The sequence below is a fragment of the Solea senegalensis genome, linkage group LG7 (assembly GCF_019176455.1).
Source record: "Solea senegalensis isolate Sse05_10M linkage group LG7, IFAPA_SoseM_1, whole genome shotgun sequence".
NCBI classification, from domain to species: Eukaryota; Metazoa; Chordata; class Actinopteri; order Pleuronectiformes; family Soleidae; genus Solea; species Solea senegalensis.
The window spans coordinates 12,824,344-12,850,081 of NC_058027.1; the positions used below are offsets into that span (position 1 = coordinate 12,824,344).

Below are 25,738 nucleotides of genomic sequence, written 5' to 3' on the forward strand. Positions count from 1 at the left end.
GTCCGGAGTCAAACCACTTTCTTTTTGTTTCCTTAGTTCTGATCGGAGGATCGCACTCACTCCCACTGGCCAGCTGGCTGATCTTTGGCCTCTCCTGCTTCCTGTTGTTGCTCTACAGATGATGAGCACTTCTCACACCGACCCTGTCTGCGCCGCCAGACGCTAGCCTGACTCACACTCGTCTACTTCACTTCCTACCCTTTCACCCGTCCTTTCCGCTTCTTGCTCATCCCACCTGTCCGTCCTCCTCACTCGTCTTTCTATACATCATGCATCCGTTTTCATTGTTCCTGTTTTGGTAACAATAAGCCTTGTTGTGTTTTTTTCCCTCCTCTGCTTTCTTTGACCGTTTCCCGGCAGTCACTCAGTATAATCAACTGACACTCACTCTGTATTTAGAGTGAACATACTTGACAGTCGAACGCTGCGTTCTCGTCACCTCATCGGACTGATTAGATTCATGTTACCCATGTCAACACGTCAGTCTGTCACCTTCTCCTTTCCCGCATCAACCTTCTTCGCCTGTTCCGGCACCCTCTCATATATCTCTGCTCCCCCTATCTACAATCCTTGACGGCCCAATTCCCGAGACACACCAAAGTGTCGGACACCCTACCAAAGATGACAAAGGACCTAAGGGAATAAAGCAAGGGAACAGGACGGGACTTCTGAGGAAAAAAAGTGAAAGAGAGAGAGAGAGAGAGAACGTGTGGAATATCCGTCTTTTACGCAGAATCTGTCTCCCTCCTGTCCTGACCACTGGGACTGTGGGAGCTGCTGAATGACAAAGAGAGATGAAAAAAAAACTGACGAATGAATGTGTGAATGAATGAATAAACAAATGGATAGTGAGGAAAGGACAAACCAGAAATGGAGGGGGGGAAAAGAAGGGCACTCCTAGTAGCCTCTCTGTTTGCCCTCTGCTTGCCACAAGAGACGAACCTCAGTACGGATATACGTGTACATTTATCTATATATATATATAAATATATATAAAAATATATATCGAATATAAAGAAGTTCATTCGACAACACAACTAGGACAGTGGAGGACTTTACAAAGTGAAATTAAAGAAGCACAACATTTATACAATCTCTGCTGTTCCTTTGGGTTTTATTCTACTTGTTATGTGATATTGCAATTTGTCATACCTACTTAATGTTTTTGATATTTTGCATTTTTTGTTTTGTTGATGACATCAAGGGTCAAAGGAATTAAGTATTATATTAATATGTTTGAGAGAAAGAGAAGGAGAATTGTGACTGCGATCCTGAACTGAGCACTTTGGATTTGGGGAAAAAAGCAAGGACGACCCAAGACTCCCGGATTGAAACGTCAGTGTTTCCTTTACACAAACAGTACAATACTGAACACACACACACACATTCACCGAGACGCAAACACACACACGGTCGGTTTTCTTGCCCTCAGCTCACCCTCTGCCTCAAATACATGTCTCATCTGAGATGATAGATACAGTCGCCATAGTGCAGCTTCCTTTTATTAATTGTCTTTCCATCGCTGGACGTCACGACTCCTTCTGTTCTGGACATCTCTAATGAGGAGGAAAAGAAAAGATGTGCGATATAGCAGCAGAAAAGGTCCCGGTGTCCGATAGAATATGTGATCTTTTGCGTTAGATAGGTGAATGTCATTTACAAACTTGTCAAAGTGAAAGGGGAAGATAATATCTTCCAGTATCTTGCCGGCGTGTCGTTCAGAATTCAGAAAAACATTATCTGCCATTAGTTAACATTGTATGCCTGTTGTAAAATCAGTTTTCATATTCACATAGATATGATTGTTAAAGTTAAGCAATACTCATAATGATAAATCTATATTAAAAGTTAATGATTGCATTTAAGAGACATGTGTATTCTGCAAATCCCGTCCAAAATACTCCACACTGGGTTTTCCCATTCTGCATCAGTTGTGAGTTCTGATTAAAAGTGTTTTCACAACTCATGCACTTCAGAAGATTTCCACTGTACTCATGTAAGTCACTCATGGGATAGTGTGCCTTCATTTTGTTGCGTCATGCTTCAACTTATGTGACATTTGCCGGCCACACTGCTCCAGTAACTGATATACTTGTGTATGTCGCCTCTATCATTATCCTGCGCATCGCTCTTGTCAAAACCTCATGTACTTGATTGTGTCATGTCACGTTCATCACGTTTAGTCTTTTGTTTTTTTTCCTTTATTGTTTATGGTCATTAATAATAAACTGTCAGCCATTAATAGAACATAACATGGTGAAATGTATGTGAGAGGCGATTCCCATGTAGATTAAGCTGTTCCACTAGAGAATCTGAGTGACATGATATCCTGTACATGTGTCTTGTTCCTTCTGCAATCATATACACGACTATATAATGCGAAGCTTAGCATATGTATAGCTTTTTTTCTAATAATCTCTTTTAAAATGCCTTTATCCTTTCCTAAAATCAAACAGTGTTTGTATTTGGACATTTATTTCATTTCTCATCTTATATGGCTAAGGTAACTGGCTGTATGTGGTATTCATAAGCGCTTAAGTTGTACAGATCATAACATTACCCTGCACTATAGCAGCACAGTGTAGGTCAGTATGCTACCCATATTAAATAAATGTAGACGTTTCATTGAACACTGACGTGCATGGGATTTCATCATGTTCACTGTCACATCATCCCTCATGTTGCCTCATATTCCAACGACTGAATTAACAGAGACGCTTCGTTGCACTTGGACGTGTGACAGCTGTAAGGTCATAGACAAAAGAGCGCTGTGAATGTGAGCGAAAGTGTGTGCGCGGGGTATGTTTGTTTTATTTCCACATGCTGTGGTTGTGTTTGGGTTTTTACAATTTCTACAGTTTGTTACTCAAATATGAAGGACAGGACACTGTATTGTTGCCTCCACCAAGGAAGCAACAGGCGTTACTTGTTCCCAGTGAGGATATGTGACTTGGAAAGTAAATGGCTCCATGTGGTTTGATCAGCGTGTTGTAATCCAACATAAATCATGAATAGACTAATATGAAACTAGCACATCACAGTCAAATTTGGTTCCTCATAAAAGCAGTGTGTGATTTTGTATTTACATCTGATCAGGAAACCGAATGTAAATCCGTCCATATTCCTTTCTTTTTTAATATGAAACCATTTTAATGATGGCCAACCATTTTACCGAGTTTAGTAATGTCCGATGTAGAGCAGATCCAAAGTTTGGTTTCTTTTTTCTGTCGGCTTCACTGTCAGACACGATTATGTTAGCAGGAACATGCTGACTGTCTGATCTACACAGTAGGGATGTGTAGCACAACTGTCTGTTAGCTTATAATTCACATAATTGAGGGATTGCACTTCAGTGAGTCCAATAATAGACCTGCAAATAATCGACATTCTTATGTCAAAGAAATGGATTGTTTTAACACGAAAACTTAAATAAAGCCAAACCCTTGACAGGTTTTTTTTTGGTGTCGATATAATGAGCTAATGGCACAGTTGTAGTTTTGAAAAATCAATGTCAACTGAATAAAGTAAAAAACTCTTAAACTGTACACTGGATGGACTGAAGGCGCCTCCATAATTTGACTTTAAATCTAGTTTTGAATTATTTTGATATTAAACCAAAGACAACACAACTTGCTAAATGTTTACCACATGAAATAAGCATGAAAATGACTTTAGAATCTTGACATCTTCTTTATTGGCTGTTTCCACTTTATTTTAAGTAACACTCGGATTTATGTGATAACTGAGCCCCTGTAGAGCTGCGTACACAAACACACACACACAAACACACACAATCTTGTAGAGCATTCTTAGTGAGGACACTCATAGACATAATGCATTCCCTAGCCCCTTACCCTCACCTTATGCCCAACCCTAACCCGAACCCCAAAAAGCCCTTTACAGTTTTAAGGACAAACCGAGATGTCCTCACAAGGTCAAAATGTCCTCACAAAGAGCGCTTTGTAACACAATTTGTACTCAAAGCCTACTACACACACACACACACACACACACACACTGCCACCATGCAGGTAACTAGAATGACAAAATGACTGTTAATCTAGCATCTAATGTACTTGTTTATTGTCTGCACTGTTTGATTAGATCTGTCTGAGACAAATGTCAACATTCTGCGTCACTACATGGCAATAGATCGAGCATTCCTCCTGGCAACAGTAAATAAAATGGGACACATGTTCACAAAGTATTGTCTTTGTTGTGGAAAATAAGTGTTACGTTTACCGCTATCACGCCCAGGTGCTTTCCTGAAATGTTCCAATGTTATGAAGGTACCACCAATGACCTTTCTGTCAGATTAACGCTGCGATGCTTCCCCAAAGTAACTTTGAAATGGAGTGAATTTGTTCTTATTTCTCCAAAAAAAACACTCCATGTCCGATTTCCTTAAATTCAACCAACACACAAAACTGTGTCCGTTGTTCTGTGGCATTAAATGTTTCACCATGCAGTTGCAGAGTGACACGCCTTAGAAACCTTTTCATTTACGCTGATGGACTCACATGACTATTGTAAATCACTGTGACGGGCAATATCTTTGCTTTAAGTACGTTTTGGAAAAGCATCGGTTGCAGTGGAAAAAAACAAAAAACATGTGCTCACTGTCAGATTTTACAGCATACAGCAGTCTTGAACCACTTTGGAACTAAGGATTTGCAATGCACCTTTAATGGGAATAAAATGGAAAACAACAGTACTGGGTGTTGTGTATCTGTGTCACGTTCTCAAGTATCTTAGAGGCAAATTGCAATTTGCAAAATGATTCTGAAAGGTATCAAATAAAAAGTAATGAAATGAAAGTTGTAGTGATTATTAGACTTTGTTGCTGCTTTAAAAAGGATTTAATGGAAAACATGTACCAAATCAGTTCAAGAGGCCTTCCATGTCATGATTATTTATTGGCTTTGAAGAAACACTCATGTATTTGTATTTGTTTTAAGTAGTTTTTAGCCATGCCAAACAAAACATAGACTATTTTAAGGGATTAGCAATTAGCAGGTGTGACTCAGGTAATTGCACTGTTGACGAAGTGTTTCATGTCAGTTCTACCTGAGATGTTGCTTTTTTATTGCGCACTAGAAAATACTTCACAGCAGCAGGGGGATAATTACTTACTTGTCTATTATCAGTGGTTATGCATGACTAATAGATTCTCACAATTCGACAAAAACATACGCAAATTAAATTGTGTGCTTCCTTAATCCTCTGCCGCTTGTAAGTTGTTATGGAGATGACTCACACTCGTCTGCTGCCGTTAACTTTATCTCTGTTCGACACTTCAAACTTGTTCTGACAATATCATTTTATCATTCCATTTTTTGGATAAATCACACATTTCTCTTTCTTAATTTTATTTTTGTGTTTCTTTTGACCTTCATTTGGACTTAACAGATTGCACGAGATTGGTGAACGAGAAGAATTCTTTTATATATTAATAAATATTAACACATCCCATAGGATTTGTACTTGCTTGCGAATGGTTATCTTGTAAAAGTCGCCAGCTTGTAAGCTGTGTGTAGAAGTGTATTATAAAACACTAAGTTCAAACCGGTCACAAGCAAGTCATTTTTATGCAAGGGAAGATTTGATATCGATGTGATATTAACAATGATATGGACATTCTACCAGGAATATTACATAAAACTGATACTTTTCACAGTAGTTTTAAAATTCTATTCAAATTATAGGAAAATTAAGGAACAGGGTGTTTCCATGTAAACCTCCCAGTGTGCTGTGACATCAGGGAGGGAACACCTAAAATATAGCCTTAAAGGCGACATAGAATGCTTGTATCACACTTATATGTTAGTTATGGAGGTCTACTTACATATATTAACTTGTTTTCATGATTAAAAACCTCCTAATCGCTGCAAACGAGCCGATCAAAATATCTCCTCACTGACGCTCTCGTCAGCCGCGCTGTTTCAGACCAAAACCACACCCCTAGAATGTGGACTGTGTTGTGATTGGCCAGCCAACGAGAGCTTTCCTACTGTCCTGTGATTGGCCAGGTACCTGGAAGTGACGTAATAGATAGGCCAGCTCTCAGATACACAGCTCCCCCTCTGGCACGGTGGATGCTCTGCATCTCAGCAGCTACAACGAGAGTAGTTCTTCTTCTTCTGCGGTTGAATGTACACAACCGGATGTGCCCGGACTAGTGCCCGCACCGGGAGGCGCTGCAGTGGTGAGGATTTTTGATGACGACATCAAATTAACGAAGTGCCGATCCGCTTCGCAGAGCCCAGGAAAACAATACAACACTATTTTCTCAGCAGTGGCTGAACTGTTTGTTCTGAAACTTTAGGGTTTCATAAACGAGGTAATGACGCAGATACACACACACAAACGCAGCGTTAATTGGAGCTTCCGGTCTATGTGGGCTTTAAGAAAAAAAGGTTTCTGTCTTGGAGATCTGAAAGTTCTGAAAGAAGTTAGAGACTGAGATCTACTGAGAGCAGGAAATGATCAGTTCTATAGCAATAGTATAGAACTGTTGCATAAAAGCAACAGTTGTACTCGACGTTGAACTGAATACCAGCAGCTGTGATATCTGCAACCACATTACAGCCGTGTTGATATCCACGACAACTCTCGTGTGATATTAGTGAATTGACTCATGGCCTTATGGTATCTTTCAGCACCTCATAGTCCCATGATTATTTTCCAAAAACATGCATTCATGTGTATTGATAAGAACAGTAAGAATTTGAACGTTTCGAAAGCCTCGACATTTGCAATTCGACCAGCGTCATGTTGAGGTTTTGCAAATGTCTTGTAAATATAACTTGCAACCAGGCACCTACTGGATGATACCAGCTGTCAATCACTCTGCTGTCCACTCATTTTCCTCTAAATGAGAACATCATTTACAAGATGTACAGAAAAATGGATTCTGACCTTGACACTGATGGGTCTTTTCTTACTTCCTGGTTAGTGTCAACCAGAAAAGTACATCCATTTTTTTTTTTTTACATCCCATTTATTGTCTAATGTGTTTTCAGCAATTCTGCTTTTCAATTTGTCTATTAATTTTTCTATATTTTTATAGTTTTTTTATTTAGAGTATTCTCCTGTCAGAATGAACGTTGAGTGTAACGGCAACACTTATGACGGCTAGATTTTTCTGATCATGTTTATGCCTCATCACTAACTCTCCTGTGCAATCAGCTCATCCCCCTTACCTGTTGGTCCACGCCCCTTCTTCTCACCTGCAGCTCATGAGTTCCCCTGTATTTAAGCCTGCTCACGATCACCATACCTCTGCCAGATCTGTTTGTATTTTGACCTCTGGATGCCTTGTTTGCCTCGTTGGATTGACTTTTGACCTCCGCCTGTTTTTTTTGACCAGGTAAACTGAACGCTCCTTTGAATTGACTTCTGCCTCTGTGGTGCTTTTGGCCTCGTCTCTGCCCGTACACCTCGCGGTGCGATAGATAGAGAGAGAGAGAGAGAGAGAGAGAGAGCAGCACAGCTCTCATCTGTCACTTGTGTTGACTTTCATCTTAGATTTCTCGTCTTGTCTCATTAAACGCAGTAGCAGTTTGCAGAGAATGAAACGCCTATTACATACACAGACAGACGTACACACCTGCAGCTCTTTTCCCTCTTCCACTTTGGTCACCACCTCTCCCTTTACTCTCTCTCTCTCTCTCTCCTCCCCACTTCTCTGTAATTTGAGCAAAGCCGAGATGTACAGATAGAAGTCTAATTAATGTGTGCTTTCTTCTCTGAGCTGCCTCTTAGTGGAGTGCTGTGTGGAGGGGTGTGAGCTGAAAGGTTCAGAGCCATGCTGTTCCCCCTCATTTGTTGTCGGAGACGCTGGGGAGCGGGGATTTCTAACTGAGCCTGTTGTCTCACACTTGAATGGGGGAGGGAGGGGGGGGGACATTATCGATAAGTTGGAGCTCTGCTTCTGAGCAATCCCTATGTGACGTCAGCATCCTTACCTAAAAATCAATGTACATTTGTGGACACTGTTAAGCGATATTCCAGTTAAAGTTTCATTCCACAAAGTTCTTGGCTTCCTGTCTCGGCAAACAAACTAATTATAAACAAAGTGTTCCCACAAGAAGAATGACCTATCAGCCGTTTCAGCAAGTGCCCCAAATTGGCATACTGTACATTTGCATTGAAGAGAAAAAGAAAAACCCTCTAAAGGGCACTGCAATTATGAGCGTGTCAGGTGATGTTATAGAGCCTTAATAAAGTGTTTGGCTTTTACGGCGGACGACAGCGTGTTTGCAGGTCTTTGCAGTGTGACCAAAACCTTTACTGAGAGTTTATTTTTAAAAGAACTTCTTTGATTCTAGTTGTTACATCAGATATGAAGAGCTACTGTACGTGGCTTGTGCACCATCTTTTATACTTGGCAAGGCTTTTTGGGGGAGATGGGACTGTATCTAAAAAGGCTTGGTTTATAGAAACACATGCAGTGGGATTTAGAACAGAAGAAAGTCAAAAATAATATTAGTTGCTTGCCTATTTTTTACCATTTCTCTTCTCATGTACTCTAAGTATCTTGCTATGAGGAACCAGCTAATCATTTAATCTCCTCTATCCAAATACAAAGCAACACACCTTCATGCCATTTTTTTATATATTGCATTCACTTACTGCCTCAGTTCATCACGTTCACCTTCCAACAGCTTTATCATTATTCATCTGTCATCACGTTATTCAACTGTTATTCAACCACCATCACTGCCAGTGTTTGGCTTTACCTGCTCAGGATACATAGATTTATTGGGCTACATAGCTCTAAGGGAAATTGCATAAAAAACAACTTGTATAAATTCATTGTTTAACAAACAACAATAATAGGCATTATTACATAATGCACCATGTTATTACATTTCCTAGAGAATAAAAAAGTTGCAAGTGCATTTTGTAATAATCTTCTCAAAATGCAATAACTTATTACATAATGCGGCAAAATTTTTTACAAAATGCATTGGGGCAGTTTATTACAAAATGCGGCTTCATTACAAAATGAAATGAAAAAGTTATTACATTTTGGACGTTTATTACAAAATGCGGCTCAACAGGCCAGAAGCCATTGCTTATAATACCTCCCCTTTGAGTCCAAGCATTAAAGACTATCATCACATAATATCATCTTTAATGATTTTCACAGTTCTAACTGAAATATAATAATAATAATAGCAAGTGCTCAAATGTCAAGGTGTCTACAAGCAAAGTGAGCTTTATTCCAGACACTTTATATACTTTTTTTTATATATGTGTGTATATATATATGTGTGTATGTATATGTGTATATGTACATATATATATATATACATACATATATACATACTGTACATATATATCTCAAACCTCAACATCCTTACCACGGTCCTTTTTTCATTATTCATCGAATGCTGCTCTTCTGTGGCTTCTTGAATGCTTCCTCTCTGGCAGAAAGCTGAAGGTAAGATGTTGAATTGTTCAGATAAATGTTTCAGGGCCTCAAGAGAAAGGTTTAGAGGACTCCAAATGACCAGAGTATGTGACAGAGGGTAAATCTCCCACATCCTCTTTCCACGCGGACAATATTCCATCATGTTCGCTGCCGTTTCATTCGACAGACATGTAAATCTCCAAAGTAGAAATTTACAATCTAAAGAAAAACCATCACTTCCTAAAGTCGTATTACAACATAAATTATTAATCACCTCTTAGTCTCTTTCAGTAATATTTGACTTCATAATGTCATTCTGTTTTTACCCTATTGCCAGTACATCTAATGAATTTTAAATCTTTTTACTGTTTCTGTGCAGATGCTGCCTGAGTATATGGCCTTAATAATGTTTCAATACATTTTACATTTCCTGTGGTTTAATTTTCTTCACACCAGAACTTACTTGTACAGTTGGTTTTAGGACGTAAGCTCTCTTTTCCACCTTTTCCGTAGTATCTAATTCATTTTTGATGTGTGTCTTTCATTTAATGAAGTGTCTTTGCGTCATTATTTTTTAATGTTGCAAGCTTTCCAGTATTTTCCTCAATCTCGCCTTTTAGATATTAATGTTGCCCATATATTGGCATTGGCTATATCAGCAGTTACTATGTAGTTTGTTATTCTGAACATAACCTGTGTGTTTATGAAGGAAAAAAAAAATCTATTCTTATGTTCTCAAGTCTATTCTGAGGGAGTAAGGCAGCATTCTCAGTGCTGTCAATAGAATATTTATATAGCAAGCCAGTTTTCTTGGTTACCTTTGTTGCATCTTATATCTCCCATGACTTAATATTATAATATTATCCTCCACATTTTAACATCCATTTTGATGCCAGAGTGAAAAATCCAAGCAATTCAGTTCCATTCAATTGTATTTATTTGCTATAAGAGGACAATTTTATTTTCCATTTTCAGTCTCCCATTATCTCAATTATACCTGTAACGTCTCCAATATTTGAGATATTCTTGATTTAGCTGAGACAAGATTGTCTCTTACAGATAAGTGGCACGTTTTTTCTTTTTTCCCTCTTCTCTTCGTTCCCTCTGCTCACAATTGATGCTATTTTAAGGTAGTTAAGGCTGTATCTTATAAATTACCCTCTACTCTACTGACAATCAAGAACACACTTCTGATAACACAGAGCTCCATCCATCAACCAAGTCCAAGGTTGAAATCAAAGAAGGGACTCCTGGAAGTGCATAAATCATTTATTAGGGATCTTCCCGCTCATTAGCTGTTAAGGTACAGTGTCTTTGTGTTGAGAGATAATCTAAATGGATCTGTATCTAGTCTATGAGTTAAAAACATCATATACTGGCGTCAACATCAGACTCCCTGTTTAAAACATAAGTGCACTGTGGTGTTTAACTTTACTTTTTCCCATTTCTGGAGCTCCTGCAGCTTATCCCTTGCAGGTTGACTCATCTTGTTTGCTCTGGATTCCCGTAAGCGTTACCATAGCAACACTCTGTTTCTGTTCCTCTATGACTCCTCGTTGGTTTCCGTCACCTGATGCACAGGTGCCTTTTGCTCATCTCTCTTGTTGCTTTTGTTGCATTATAACAGCGTGTAATCCTTCGGTCCAGGGACTAATCTTTGTTGAAGATCCCTATAACTGGATCCCTGTCATGGCACCACACTTGTGTGATAATTCTGTTGCCTAGTGTTAGCACCTGGTTCAAGGCTGGTAACAAAGGGGGGAAGCTATCACACATTAAATCATTATCAATATTTGATTTTACCCAAATGAATATGCATGTTAAAGAATAATGCATGTAAATGGGGAGCATTACCAGCCATGTTCAAAGCGTATGGATGAATGCATATGTAATGTGCATCATGGTGGATGCTGCAACAAACCACATAAAGAAAGAATGAGGAGGATGTGGGAGACCAGGCAATGAGTGACACTGCTGAAAAGACAGTCCAAATCACTCTCAATGGGCAGGTAAAAGGAAGTACCACTGCTACTTCTTAGTCTGAAAGATAATCAGAGAAAGAAACGGTGAGGGGAGGGCTCTCACAATAGTCATATTCAAAGACCCTGGCTTGCCATGATATTATCTGTTTCTGGTTAGTATACAATGTTGTGCTCTGATTTGGTCTGGCTCTCCATTGATCTGTTCACGCCATGTCTGGATGTTCAATATTTAACACCAGTTGTTTGTTACCATATGATGTGACATTTACAGTCTGCAGTGGCTTTGTTTCAGTTTTAACACCAGATGCCTGTTATTGAAAGCATGGAGCTACACTGATTAGCCAGAACAACAAAACTGACAACTGGTTTTAATGTTATAGCAGTGCAGTGTATGTGTGCGGTTGGTAAATTCAAAAAACACAGGAAGGGGCAGGAGCTGCATGTGTCCTGCAGATGCACAGTGGGCCAATGTTGACTTGTTCTTTGCAAAAAGTACAATTCTCTACAGACAAAATGAAGGATAATGTCCTACCTTTTCTTTGTGATTGTTAATGCCACCAACTTTCTCTTATTCATTTTTCCACTATAGCACCTGCATCATTTTAAGTTTGAATATAACATCAAACTACTGAGGATATTGTGTTGACTAGCAGCACATTTGGTGTCGATTAATTCCTCAATCCCACCTCAGCAAATTAACGTGTCCCTATCAAGTCATGGTTGAAAGACATAGACATCACAATTAGTTAAGGAGCAAGATAATCAGTAGAAACGTATTTTTAGATTAGAAAAAAAAACTTAGGCATATGACCTGTCCTTAACAATACTGATGTCCCCTGGCATCTGGCTGGAATTAAAGTGATTCACATTGCTGTAATAATCAGAGCTATCGATTGGTCTGTGCCGCATAGGCAAGGTCAAGGCACAACAGAGACGCAAACAGCTGCTGTACAGGAAGCAGATTTAATCACATTTGAATTTACAAGACAATATGAATCGATTCTAGATGTAGTTCAGGTTAATCTGAAAAGACCACAATATAATCACGATGATTCATGGGTGATGCAATCTGTGTTTAGCAAACATCTCAGACTCGGTGCACTTGCAAATCGTTCAACTGGTTTATATTTTGTAATCTGTTGTAGTTTGAGGTATTGCCCTTTATAATCCATAATAATTGCATGCAGTCACTATGGCCATTAACACAAAGACTAAGCAGAAAACAGTGAACACATCGAACAAGACAGAAATCTGGAGACCCTCCCCCTGCATTAATATTCCATGAGCGAGCTATTTATTTACATTGGAACGATTTTTGATATAAAGGCTGTAAAATTAATAATTTGGGAATTGCAGATTTTGTTGTCGTGTACATTGTTAAATAAAACAGAAATATGAAGATTTGGCATAAATATCCCATCCCATAAGTAACCCATCCTACTTCTTGAAAATATATGAATACAAAAGAACATTTTTATGTTCTACATTCAAAAAAACATCTTCCTCAAAAAGTAAAAACATAACACCAACTGAGTAAACACCAAGCGACCAGGATAGATAGCATAGAAATGATGATGGAAGAGATCTTCCCGCAGAGTTACAGTACATCTCTGACCTTGTGTGGGTTTTTAATTTGATCCGCTTTAGATAAGCTAAAATGCTAAAACTCAGTGGGAGAAATTAAGCCTGTGGTTTCACTGTCGGCCAATTAGTCTCATCCCCACTCTCATGAATTGTCCGCTTATCTGTTCCTCTGTTTGCACACTCTTTGACTTACTCTTGACTCTCTGACACACACACACACACACATCACATCACATCAGCATGGACCAAATAGAGAAGCTTGCACTAAGTATGTTTGTTCTCTGACAGTGCTAACAGCCAGATAATACAGCGCCTGTTCTTATCTCTCAGTTGTGTTATTGAAAAGTTGCTTCATGGGAAAGTTGAACAGCACAATAGGGATTACCAGAAAGTCAGCCACAGGATAAACAAAATAAATCCGGTAAAAACAGATCTAAATGAGCGATGGAAAATACAGGGCAGCTTGACTTGAATACAATTAAATTCTTCATTCAGTTTGTCTCCTTCTTTCCCTGTGGGAACTTTCTGTCACTGCTGAACTTCCTTGCATGTTCTGCTGCGTTGGCCTGTGTTACCAACATGCTGACTCTTCTCCGGACACATGCACTGCATTTGACTTGTATTTAGGCACTTGGGTAGGCACCCGCATCCTTTCTTCCCTACATCCTATTTACTTAAACTGCAAAAATGCCGTTTAATGTTTGAACTGCATGAAGAAAATCCAGCAAGATATCCCATCAGTGAAAGGGACTCCTGCAGTGAAGATGCTGTTTGGCCCCAAGCTGACGAGGAATGAGCTGTCTAACAAGACCCCAGAGTTGGTAAATGCAAAGATTAAAATACTCTGTGTTTCATACTCGGTGCTCAACTAGAGTTTGACAAAGTCACAGAAAGGCAAAGATAGTTTTGTAGACGGCACGAAAAGCAAACAAACAAACAGAATGTCTTCAATATATTGCCTACCCTCTCAGTGTGGTCTTTGAACTAGATTGTCTGCATTTTTGAATTGGGTGGTTTGTTCAAATTTATTGAGGGAAATGGCAGAGGGGCAGAAAGAGAGCTGGATGTGATATTACAAAGATTATTCTCCCCAGAAGCAAAGCTGTGAAAGATGAAAATGTGTGCAAGAGCAATACATCTGTGGCTCGTGCTCTGTCTGCAAAAACAAGTTTATTTTTTTTAGATTTGTCTTATAGTCACGTTGGATTAATGCAGTATTGTTTTTACTTATGACCATAATACCTGCAAATATGTATTACCTGTAGGGTTTCTTCATACCTAAAGGAATTAAACATGTTACTTTTTTGTAATAAAACAAAATTGCATGGCTGTAGTGTCACCCATATTCAAATATGATTAGCATGAGAAAACTGACAGAAGACAAATACAGAATTTGTGCTAAAGGATGAAAAAGAGAGTCTGTGAAAAATAAAGTTTAACGAAAACCAGAAAGGTGCCAAACAAGTCTCACTGAATTGAGAGGAGCAGAGTACTTATACATTGTGTTATTGTCACACAGTAAATATGTACTGCCTCTGTTCAGTTGAGCAGGGTACTTTGGTAGAGAGCTAATGAATTGAAAGAACTCAGTTTGGCTGAGGGGACGCGTGCACACGCACACACACACAGACACACACAGTCACACAGTAGAAAGCACAGAGGACTCAGGCTGTATATTAGAGGTTCAGAGAGAAAGTCATGCTCGCTGAAACACTCCTGTGAAAGAGCAGAGCACAATATTCAGAGATGGAGGGTGGAGAAAGGGTGAGGAAAAAGCATCCAGCACTCTAATTTGCAGGACCTCTCCAACAAAGTGTGGCTTAATGAATTGGAAATGGTGTCATCCACAGAGGAACACAGACACAGACAGCAGTGAGCGCCGCATGGGAAGTAAAGCCATCCCTGCACAGCATAGCCTGGACCTAAATTCAGTTCAGGAATCATAACAAGAGGTAACGTGTGTGTGTATATATATATATATATATATATATATATATATATATATATATATATATACATATATACATATATATATATATATACATATAGATATAGATATATATACTCAGTGCTTAACAGATGCATTACACTACCATCCAAAACCACAGCTGTCCTAAATTAACAGCATTGGTAATTATTATTATTAATTATTATTTTTATGTTTCTTCAAAGGTCAATACACCAGTAAGCTCTTTAACCGAAATTATATTTTTAATGCTTTCCAAATGTACTGTTTTACAAAAACAATAGTGGAGCCCATTATTATTTCTTAATTAAGATGTAAAATTCTAATTATTTACTTGCATTCCTGAACAGTAAAATTAATTTTAGTGGCTGAATGTAATGCTTGGTTAATTTCTGACTTCTCAGATAACAATACATTTTTTTTTAAGTTTTAAAAAAACTTTTATATTTCAATGTTTTCTAGTTTTTATGACAGGTGGTATAATAAATTGGTTACGCCATGTATATTTTAATCATTTATTCATAATCCATCAAATCATAATTACGTACAGCTGAGGCGGAAATGATAAAAAAAACAACTGTGTCTTGCAGCAGCCTAAACTGTGTGCTTTCAAGCTCTCAGTCGACACATACAAACACAGCACACACTGTAATATCCAAAGCAAACTGGAAGTTTAGGGGATAGTAATTGAACCCCTCTAAGTGGATCAATCAAGCTGGAGAGGAAGAAAATAATAAACTGTAACTAAACCCACTCTTCTGCAAATTTGCCCAATCCCTGATTTTGAAAAATGCCAAGAAGTGGGCGGAGAGAGTGGAGCAGTGAGCGGGACGATGGTCTGATAGATTCAGATTCAGAAAACTTATTTCTCCCTGTGGGGCAATTCAAGGGCAAAGAGCAGCATTGAGGGATACAGAGTATAGGACATCGAAGGAAGTGCAGTAATTTACACGTGTAGCATAATATACAGCATATCTACATATATGCATTATTGCATTGAGGTTTATGTATTAAAGTACAGCTTTGAGACGGTTCAGGGAGTTCAAAAGGAAAACAGCCAGGGGAACAAAGGTTGTTCTCCTCCTCTTTGTCCTGCAGGCGTTGTCTCAAATGCAGGAAAAAGAGCTGAATCTGCTGCTTATAAGTGCGTCATGTGTCGGAGAGAGAAAGGCAGAGCAACAGCTCCGGTGTTTAAAAAAAAACGGGGGCGGAGTCTCGTACAACAAGCCTCATGCTGATTAGACACGAGAGTGATGAGAGAGTGTACCAGTGATGCAAGCATGGACTAAAATAACCAGTGGCAAAATTTGTTTGCAATAGCTGGTGTTTGACCAGAGAGAGGCAATGTTCAATTCAATTCAATACTTAACACTAAACTGTGAAGATTTGCAGATACAGATTGATTTCACCTGGGATTAGGGATTAAGTTACATTTAGATAAAATAAAGAAAAATACATTAGCAGAGCAGGGTGCACAACGACCACACAACACAATAATAATTGCAGAACTTATCAATTTTTTTTCCTCAGAAACTCATCCAAGTTTTAAAAGCACAGCAGGGTGTGTTACGTATTACGGCAAAGAAAAAGATAAAAATGTTCCCATCTCGTTAAAAAAGAAGTAGGAAGGAGTACAAAGTTTTAGATGTCTTGTTTTAATCGTCCTCATTCCGTTTTGCAAAAAAAAAAAAGTGTACACGTTTGACTCGTCTGTGAACAAAAATGAGCTATCAGCGTGTGTTCCTGTTCAAAAGTTCGGTTTGTCATGACGACAGCTTTTCAGATTACTGAAACACTCGGTCCACACAGTGCAGTAGCATGTAGGTCACTTGTATTGTGGCAGCATCCAGACTAAAACACACTGCACTGCAGTTTTACCACATGAAAGCTCTTTTTTGTCAGAAGGGATGTACAAGCCTTAACCTGGACCATGCTGTTAAGTAGCATCTATGCATTTAACATTAACCACAACATTTAAACACACAGTATTTACTGGATGTGTGCAATATATCTGTTTTTGGAATTGAGTTTGTGTGCCTGCTAGCTATTATTATATAGTGTACTTCCATCTTCTAATGTCCCAAACTCACAGGTCCTAACTGCTAAGCTATAAAATAATTTATTAAAGGACCCATAAAGCAAGAAGAAGACTGGAGCCAATTAATGCTGAGTAACAAAGCTGGCCTGTGGGAGAGTCAGGAGAAGGGAGCTGATATAAAGACATGCATGTCTGTGCGTGCCACAGAGAGAGAGAGAGAGAGAGAGAGGAAGTGCAGTGAAGTGACTGAAAGGTATTGGACTGTAAAAAGGAGAGGGGGACTGAGAGGAAGAGAAGGGGAAAGTAAAGTACAAAACCAGTAGAGGGGACACGGCGTAGGGGGTAATGGAAAGTGTGGCAAGGAAGAAGAATGAAAGACCGGGGAGAGGAAGAGATGAATGCAAACTGACAGGAAAGGAGAACAAGGGGAATGGTAAAAGAATGAAGGAGGCGGGGCCTCTCTTCACTTTCCTGCGAAGAAGCATTTCAATACAAAATGGCATTGTCTGCACAGCACGTATTACAGGTGACACAATTAATTGCCAAGTATTATTTACTGAACGTACAGTATTTTCTGTTTGGACTGGTGTACTGTATGTCTGCATGAGTGCTTTGAGAAGAAATCCCTTTAGTTTGACTGCATTCCCTGGTATAAGTAAAATAAAGAGCATTGCACAATACCCTATACATACATATGTATGTATATATACGTATATATATATATACACATATATATATATATATATATATATATATATGTGTATATATATATATATATATATATATATATATATATATATATATACATATATATATATATATATATATACATATATATATATATATGTATGTATATATATGTATATATATATACATATATATATATATATACATGTATATATGTTATATCAAAGAAAACCATTACAAGAGGGAAAAAAAACACAGTCTTTCAATTCTTCACTTTAGCCATAGAGCTAGTTTGTAAAATTAGATTCATTTGTTAAAAGACTTGCATTCTTCAAGCAAGTCTCTCTCCAGCTCTTGAGAACTTATTTGTAATTCTTTCCTTCCTCTCTCTGAGTCCTTTATTAAGGGACCAAATAGCATTAGGTGGGTGAACACTGATTTGTATTCCTCAGCTCTAATTAAATTTGTTCTGGTAATACAAAAGAGAACCCCATCGACAAATAACAAACAAACAAGTGGGTTGCATGCATAAAACCAGAGGAACAAACCTGCTTTGAGGCTGATTGTTTTCAGATGTGCCTGATAAAAACACAACGCTGCGTGCTGAAAATAAATGAGAAGATTTGATTCAGCTTTTGTTTCATGATACCTTTTACGATTCCTTGTCATGTTCATTCAACGCAAGGATGGACATAAACACATTTATGTAAACAACTATGCAACTGTTACAGGCAGATTTAAGGCTAATGTTTAGGTTCCATATCCCCAATATCCTAGGATAACTTTGATTTTGAATCTTTTGTTAATAAAATACTTATTGTTTTCATGCTTTTCTTTAACTGTTCAGAGTTTGTCCAAATCCATGATTTTTTTATTGGAGCAGAAAATAAATGACACACAAATAGTTCCCTTTAAAAGTCAGGTACACTTAAATGCACATTTGCAGGTACTTCTGTGTAAAGATCATCTGTTTATGGAACACATGATACACCCATGATGCTATGTTGATAATGTAGATTTTTAAACAAATCTTTGACTCCAGGCTACACTTTTGTTGTCTCAATGTGCCTGACTGCACCTCATGGGCACACGGGTATGTTCTGTTTGAACAATGTGAGGAGAGGATAAGAAAACGCCAACTGTGTTGATCTGAAACCAGACAAAGATGCTTGTGTTGCATTTCACACCACTTTGTGTTCTTCCCAGGTGGGAGTGGAGACCAAAATCCAATTGCACCACCTGCATCGACACACAAAATTACCAAACAGGTACAGGCACATAACAAAACACCCAATCTCCCAGGATAAAATTACAGCCCTTTATCTCTTTGATTTCTTCTATATTGTCAATTACCTTAAGTACCTCACTAATGGCCTTAACAACTCATCCACACTGAAAACTTCATCAGGACTCATGCTGACAAACCCTGAACTCATGTCAACTTGAGGGAGAGGGAGCGCTAAACTAGTGCACAGTGGGATTCATTTGAGCTCATTCTGTATCTCAGAGTGAGCTCAGATGAACATGAGCGGGACAAGACGATCTCTATTAGGATGATGCAGCAAATGGAGAAAACTCAGACTTTCACCATGCTCTGTTAGTCACAGATAGAACGCCATTTTATATTCACAAAGAAACAAGATGATGAATGTGTAACTGACTGCCTTTGCGTGGAATAAACCAAATATGAGAATGTTGGAGGATAAGCAGTTGTGTCTCTTGACTGCCAGGATGAAGAATGCCCAAATCTTCAGGATGCATTCAGTATATAATGCATTGCCATTAACAGCTTATGTGCCATTCATACGGACAGAGAATACATGCCCACGAGTGTCAGTTTTCATTTCACATTAATAGACTCATTATCCTTATCGTGTCCACTTACTCACAGCAGGCGTTTGTTCTCATGTGAAAAATGTGACACAATCCAACCAAAATGCTATTTGCACACGTCCAGTCCCCCTCTACTGTCATCAAGACCATTTCCTCTCCTCTCCGCCGTCTTTCTCAGTGAAACGTATATTGCTTCATCTTCTTCCAGCTCTCCTTTGCTCCTGCTCTCCCCTTCATCTGGTTATCGCTACATTATACCAGCTAATTAGTGTCTAATCTCACATTTAATTCCCTACCTATTAACCTCTTGCTATCGTTTGTTTTACCATTACCCCTTCAAACACGCACACGCCTAAATTGCCTTCTGAGCTAAATTGCAGTTTATTTCTACATCACGATCATGACAAAGATTCGCTGAGTTAATTACAGGGTGCAAATGAACACCACAGCAAATGGGCGAGGCAATGGGAGTGTACGAATGTATGGAAGACACCAGCACTGGAGACGCCTTCTTTTAATAATTGTTCTACATTTGACGTTGCTTCTTGTATAAAATGTAAATCCTTTTTTATTTTTTAGATAACAGTTGTGACTGCATTCTGTATTGTTGTTGTTCTTTTTGCCAAATAGGATTTCTAATATCTACTTGTTGAAGTAGTGTTGGAAATCAAGGGACACGTGCAGTGTCGCTCGCCCGGGTCAACCCGACAGATTAAAAGCCAAGTCCTTGAACTGTGATGAAGAAGAGAAGCGGGAACTGTGATTATGGACTTCAAAACGTGACTGGGAACTTCACAGTCTATAGGGCAGCATTGCACACTCTTAGTGTACAGCCTTCTGGAACTGACTAAAGGAAGAAAAAGAAGAGGATGAGAATGAAGGAGAACTCCAAACTCTGATGAAGAGACTGACGAGACGAGGAGGAAGTTGTATAGAAAACTTTGAGCTGCGCTGAAGATCTTTCAACCCCGATAAAAAAACTCTGAACTGCGTTTAAGAGCTTTGAACTGCAATGAAGAAGGGTGAGGAGAGGATTAGGCTGAGGAGATGAGAGGATGAGAAAAACTGTGATAAAGAACTTCAAACTGTGGAGGGCAGCGTGTACAGCCTACTGGAGGTTATTAGACGACAACAGAGGAACGTCCCGCATTTTACAAAACACATGCTTTGTAACTTAAACATGTGCAATAGATTCTTAATCCTTTATTATTAATCCTTTAAACCTGATTGCGTCTTTGTTAGTTCCACACAAACCTTGTTTTTTTTTTAAAGACAGTGCTTGAGTTGCTCTTCACAGAGTGTGTGGTCACACTAATTGTGCAATGCTGAGTGTCCAATGTTGCCTTATCCCCCAAGACTGTGGGAGGAAATTCGAGGACCCGGAGAAAACGCACACACCCTCGGGGAGAACATGCAATTCTCCATGCAGCAAGGTCGCAAACCCTGGCCTTCTTGACTGACCATCGGGTTCAGGTGAGATTTATATGAGAGAGGGACACTTTGTCCTTTGCACAATACTAGTAACATTAAAGGCAGTTGTGTGTGAGACAAAGAGAGTCTACTGTATTTCTCCCTTGCTTCTGCTTAGCTGAGTCAACACTTCTGTAGAGGCGCAATGGGGGATGCATATCTTATTTGATCATATGCATTTTTTTGTGTCTTCAGGTAGCAATGGTCAATTCTGAAGAGATGAAATTCCAATTTGCTCTCAAAGGAGACCATTAAAAAAGTGGTGCCTAATATTCTTGCTGCACCACATCTCTCCCTCAGCACTTGACTGCAATTTACTAGTAAAGGTTTTAGTATTCAGGAGGTTAACACCGGTATCCTGTAGTGTTCCCATCTCCCTGCAAGACCTAGGATTATACGTAATTAGACCTCTGATAGCGACAGGCCATGCCGTGACAGTCCTATAGTACAAACGATATTTATCAACCTCAAATGATTAAAAAAACTGTCAGTTTTCCATGGGGTTGCATTACTTTTACCATTTAAACTCCAGATTAGCCACAAATCAGCAGCTTCATATGTCCAACAGCAGACACGGACCTCTGCCGTCTGGGGAAACCTTCTGTGTTATTTTCATTTCCAATGACTCGTGTTAGAGGAAGAAGGTAAGGCTTCAGGGGAACAAGAGGCTTAATTGGCTGAGCTGATGGCAACACACTTAAAGTTAGAAGTGCATGAGGCATAGATCGTAGACCTGGGCCAGTTCCCAGGTGGGAGCTCTGCTGGAGGAGCTTTTTAAGTCTCAAAGCAATTTGCTGTGAATGAAGAAAGGAATAGGGAGAGAGAGAGAGGGAGAGAGAGAGAGATAGACAGAGTATAGATTACATGGGGCCCCATCTATTTACTTGCAAATTCCCTACTTGTCTTTTAAATCCCTCCTTTTATTCTGTATCACCCTATAGCCAAACTACAGATTGGAGGACATGCCACATTGTGTGGGACAATTCCCAGAACAACAGCTCTATTGGGCATTCCAATTCCTATTCTTCCTTTCCTTTATTTCTGTTTTCCTTTTCCTTTTATTAGGTTTCGAGTGCATGGCTCATTAGTATGTAATTTCATCATTATTCAGGTGGTTTTATAAAAAAGTTGACACAAATGCTCTATGACACTTAATGGAATACTGTTTCTAGTTTATTTTTGTTTCTGTTTTTTAAAATAATTTGCTTTCAAATTATAATCATAATTTACTTTAATCAAAAACACCTACCAATATCTATCCAAAAAACACTGATTAGCTTCACGAAATTAAACCCCTCTGCTGCTTCGTTCTGCTTAATGTTCTATATTTTTAGATTCATACTGTCAAGATTTATGAACAATGTTTTTCAGACATACATCAAACTGTAACGCAGGGTGGGAGTGTAGGTGTTTCAGAACACTGCTGTTTGTTTAAAAGATATATTAGTATGAGGAATTGCCATGGGCAGGAAAGACTGATGTGGAATGGTTTAACATGGTACACCGTGTGACCACAAGAAACTAGTGGGGGTAGAGAAGTCTGATGAGGGAACCTGAATGAAGAATGAAGCCCCACCACCTAAGCCCTTTGGTGTTACTCCATGAGTTATGTTGCACTGAAAATAATGTTTCTTACCGCAGTCATGAATAATAAAAAAGAATCAAACGTGAGATGTCTTTTCAGCGTGTGCAGTTCATCCCTCTGTGATGTGAAAAATTAGAAAAGATGAGCAACTTTGGCAGCTTCGTAAAAACAACGCTGAACCTTTTCTGTTGGCCACCAAGGATCTGAGGCTGCCATCACTCGGGTGTAAGTAACCCTGACACATGCACATATCGCGCTAATGAGAAATAGATATTACTTACAGAGCTGATTTGACATTCCTTCAACAACAGCCGAATTCCCATTGGTTCAAGTTCGAGTTAGAAATAGAGAAAATGGGATCTAGTGGGACCGATGTGTGGCACATAGTCGTCATTCAAATGTGAGAAATATTCATTCTACTTTTTTTTATTTTGCCTTTTATCTGATAATAAAATATTGTGAAGAATTAGTTGCTAATGCTCAACTGTATTTCCTTAACACAACCTTTGAAGAAATTTTACTTGCAGCCTTATTGTTTTCTATTATACAATGAATGAATCTCTGTTGTTTATTTGTTCATTAATTCATCTGTAATTTATTTGCATGTCTGTTTATTGTCAAAATATTCAAATTAGCAGATCAACTTTGCACGTGGTCTATCCTTGATGGAAGTTCAGGAAAACAGTTATTTTCTAAACTACCTTTATTGTGATGGTGAACTGATGTTAATTTGTTTGTGTTCACTTTTTTCGCATTTATTATCAAGCAGCAGAAAACTAACCACGTGTTGCATTGTTTGTCCTCAACTGAAATAAATGTGTGATATTGTGTTTGTTGTTTTGCACAGACAAGCCAGGGGTATGTATGTCTGTAAAACTATTTGACTCTTTCAAAGAAAACACACCTTTCAGCACCACATTCTAATGTTTTCATCCTTACCTATCTCACAGTTCCTTCTCTCTTTTCAAATGAAAACACAAGCTTTTTGGGATACTGTCATCTTATATTTCAGGAGCTATAGTTGGTTAGCTGGTTAATGAAAGAGTCTGTGAGTTTGCTTATACTTGTGTACGTACCACAATTGAAAAATACAAAGCATAATTATATATCCACATTTCTCGCTTGGCTTTGAAACCCTAATTGTTTATCAGACACACATTTTTTGTATTTTTTGTATTATTTTTTTTTAAATCATTTACTGGTACACCTTGGCTGTATTTACAAAATGCCATTCAGTTGGATTTCACTGAAGGAGTTTACAAGTGAGTTAACTCTTCTTAAAAAGACACAGTAGCACTGAAGTGATAAATAATAGATAATGCAGACGACTTTATTTGGTTCATGTCTCAATGAAACCAGAGAAACAGGAAGCAGTGTGCAATTTCTTAAGATAGTAATCAATTCCTCTCATTCAGCATCTGCCTGTGTCGTCCCTCTTTATGAAACAGTTAAATGGAGAGCTGTAGTGTAGGAAATAAAACAGCAGTGGAACTAATATTTAAATCATTTTTTTGTTGATTTATTTATTCAGTTTTATTAACATAAAATTGCTGTTCACAAACGTTTTGGTTTTTTTTGTTTCCTTGTATTGGTCTTGGTCTGTCTGAGTGCTGAACCTAACACATGAGGACACCAGTCACCCATGGAGTGTATGTCTCTTTCTCCCCCAAGCCCATTTTCCTAGATCCACATAAGTCAGTCCTGATCTTGTTTCGTGCTGTACAGATCAAACATCCATCACTGAAAACCTCATTTGTTGGCAAATAAACTGCAGTGAGCGTTGCAGTGAAAGAGCGTTTCTGTTCTGTGGTGGAGCAAAACGGTGAAAAGTTAGCATCAGGAGAAGTGTTTTACTGGTGTGTTTGTTAAGCATGTCCTGGAGCTGTAGGGAGTAGTGCACTGGGAAAACGGCACATTATGGAAGCAGGGAGGGAGGGATGTGGCAGGAGGGAGGGAGGGAGATCTTTGATGAGGCCCCGGGAGTGTCTCTAATGAGAAACGAAGTGAGAGAACTGCTACTTTCTTCCATAGAAAACTGAGCTGTGCCACTGTTATAATAAAGCCAAAGTCATATCCAACGGCCTTAATTAAAAATCACAAAATCAACATTCTGCTTCATGCCTTTCTGTAACACAAACTCCAGCAGGAAATCTTGGTGAGAGCATACATAGGGGAGAAAGCACTATCCACGGCTTGTTTTGACAGGGTGATTTACACTGTAGCCAGAAAGTGAGGTGATTTCTTTTATTTATTTTTATTTTATAAAAAAAAAATCAAAGGCGCCAGTAAAGTGTATGAATGCTGAATCTTACTGTAACATGTTTCATTTACAACATGAGTTTCCAAATGTTCTGCTTTTTCCTTACATATTATAAGAGACTGGATGCAAGGAGAGTATTATTTTTTTTTAAATGTCAATAAACATGACATTTTCACCAGCCACAATTCACTGCTATTTCGTAAATAAACATATATGTTAGTGTGTCTGCTAGCGTTCTGACATCTTAAATGCTTCAGGGATTGAGAGTGAAATGACCACATTATCATTACTATAATGAATCATAATCTTCATCACTTCAAAATGCATTTCCGAGTTTAAACTTAAATTTTCTACAACAAATACAGTATTTGTCCTTAAAGACAAGAAAAACACTTAATCGCTGCAATATCTCTACTTCTGTTGGATTAAGGTGATCTATTTTTCTTAAACTGACAAGATCATCAAGATTTTGGATACATGCGCACCACGGTGTGCTGTTTTATTTTTGGTCGTCTTGGAAATCATGAACATCACTGTACTCTGCTCGCACTCTTTGCAAGAGATTTCCTTACTGGATGACTTTTGTCTACAAATCTCCACATTTTGATTTGATTTGATTCATATGCAGCTGTAGGTACATGTGTACAAGAAACCAAAATAGTTACAGCCCACACTTACAGCAAGTGTTTCAAATTTAATTTCACAATTGATCACTTTGTGAGAATTGAAATCAATATTATTTTTTTTACTATTTGATTGTATCTTTGGTCATAACCAAAGTACCCGAGTTGTGACTTATATTTGGTACATTTAGGTGAATGAGTCCCTACCAAACTGTGTTGCTGTTAAACCTGTTAAAGCTGTTAAACCTCTGCGATCTCAAGTCAGCGGAATCCACGAAACACTTTTTAACCG

The 25,738-nt window shown here is 38.5% G+C and overlaps 1 protein-coding gene across 2 annotated transcripts in view; it reads left to right on the top strand.

The window, feature by feature from the left end:
- LOC122772525 (MAM domain-containing glycosylphosphatidylinositol anchor protein 1) overlaps positions 1-4,711 on the top strand; it is a 138,444-nt gene extending 133,733 nt beyond the window's left edge. For both annotated transcript variants that reach the window (XM_044030668.1, XM_044030669.1), the window contains exon 18: positions 37-4,711. In XM_044030668.1, coding sequence (XP_043886603.1) covers positions 37-122 — 86 coding nt within the window. In that variant the 3' untranslated portion in view covers positions 123-4,711. The remainder of the gene's footprint in view (positions 1-36) is intronic.
- Positions 4,712-25,738: the final 21,027 nt, after the last annotated feature.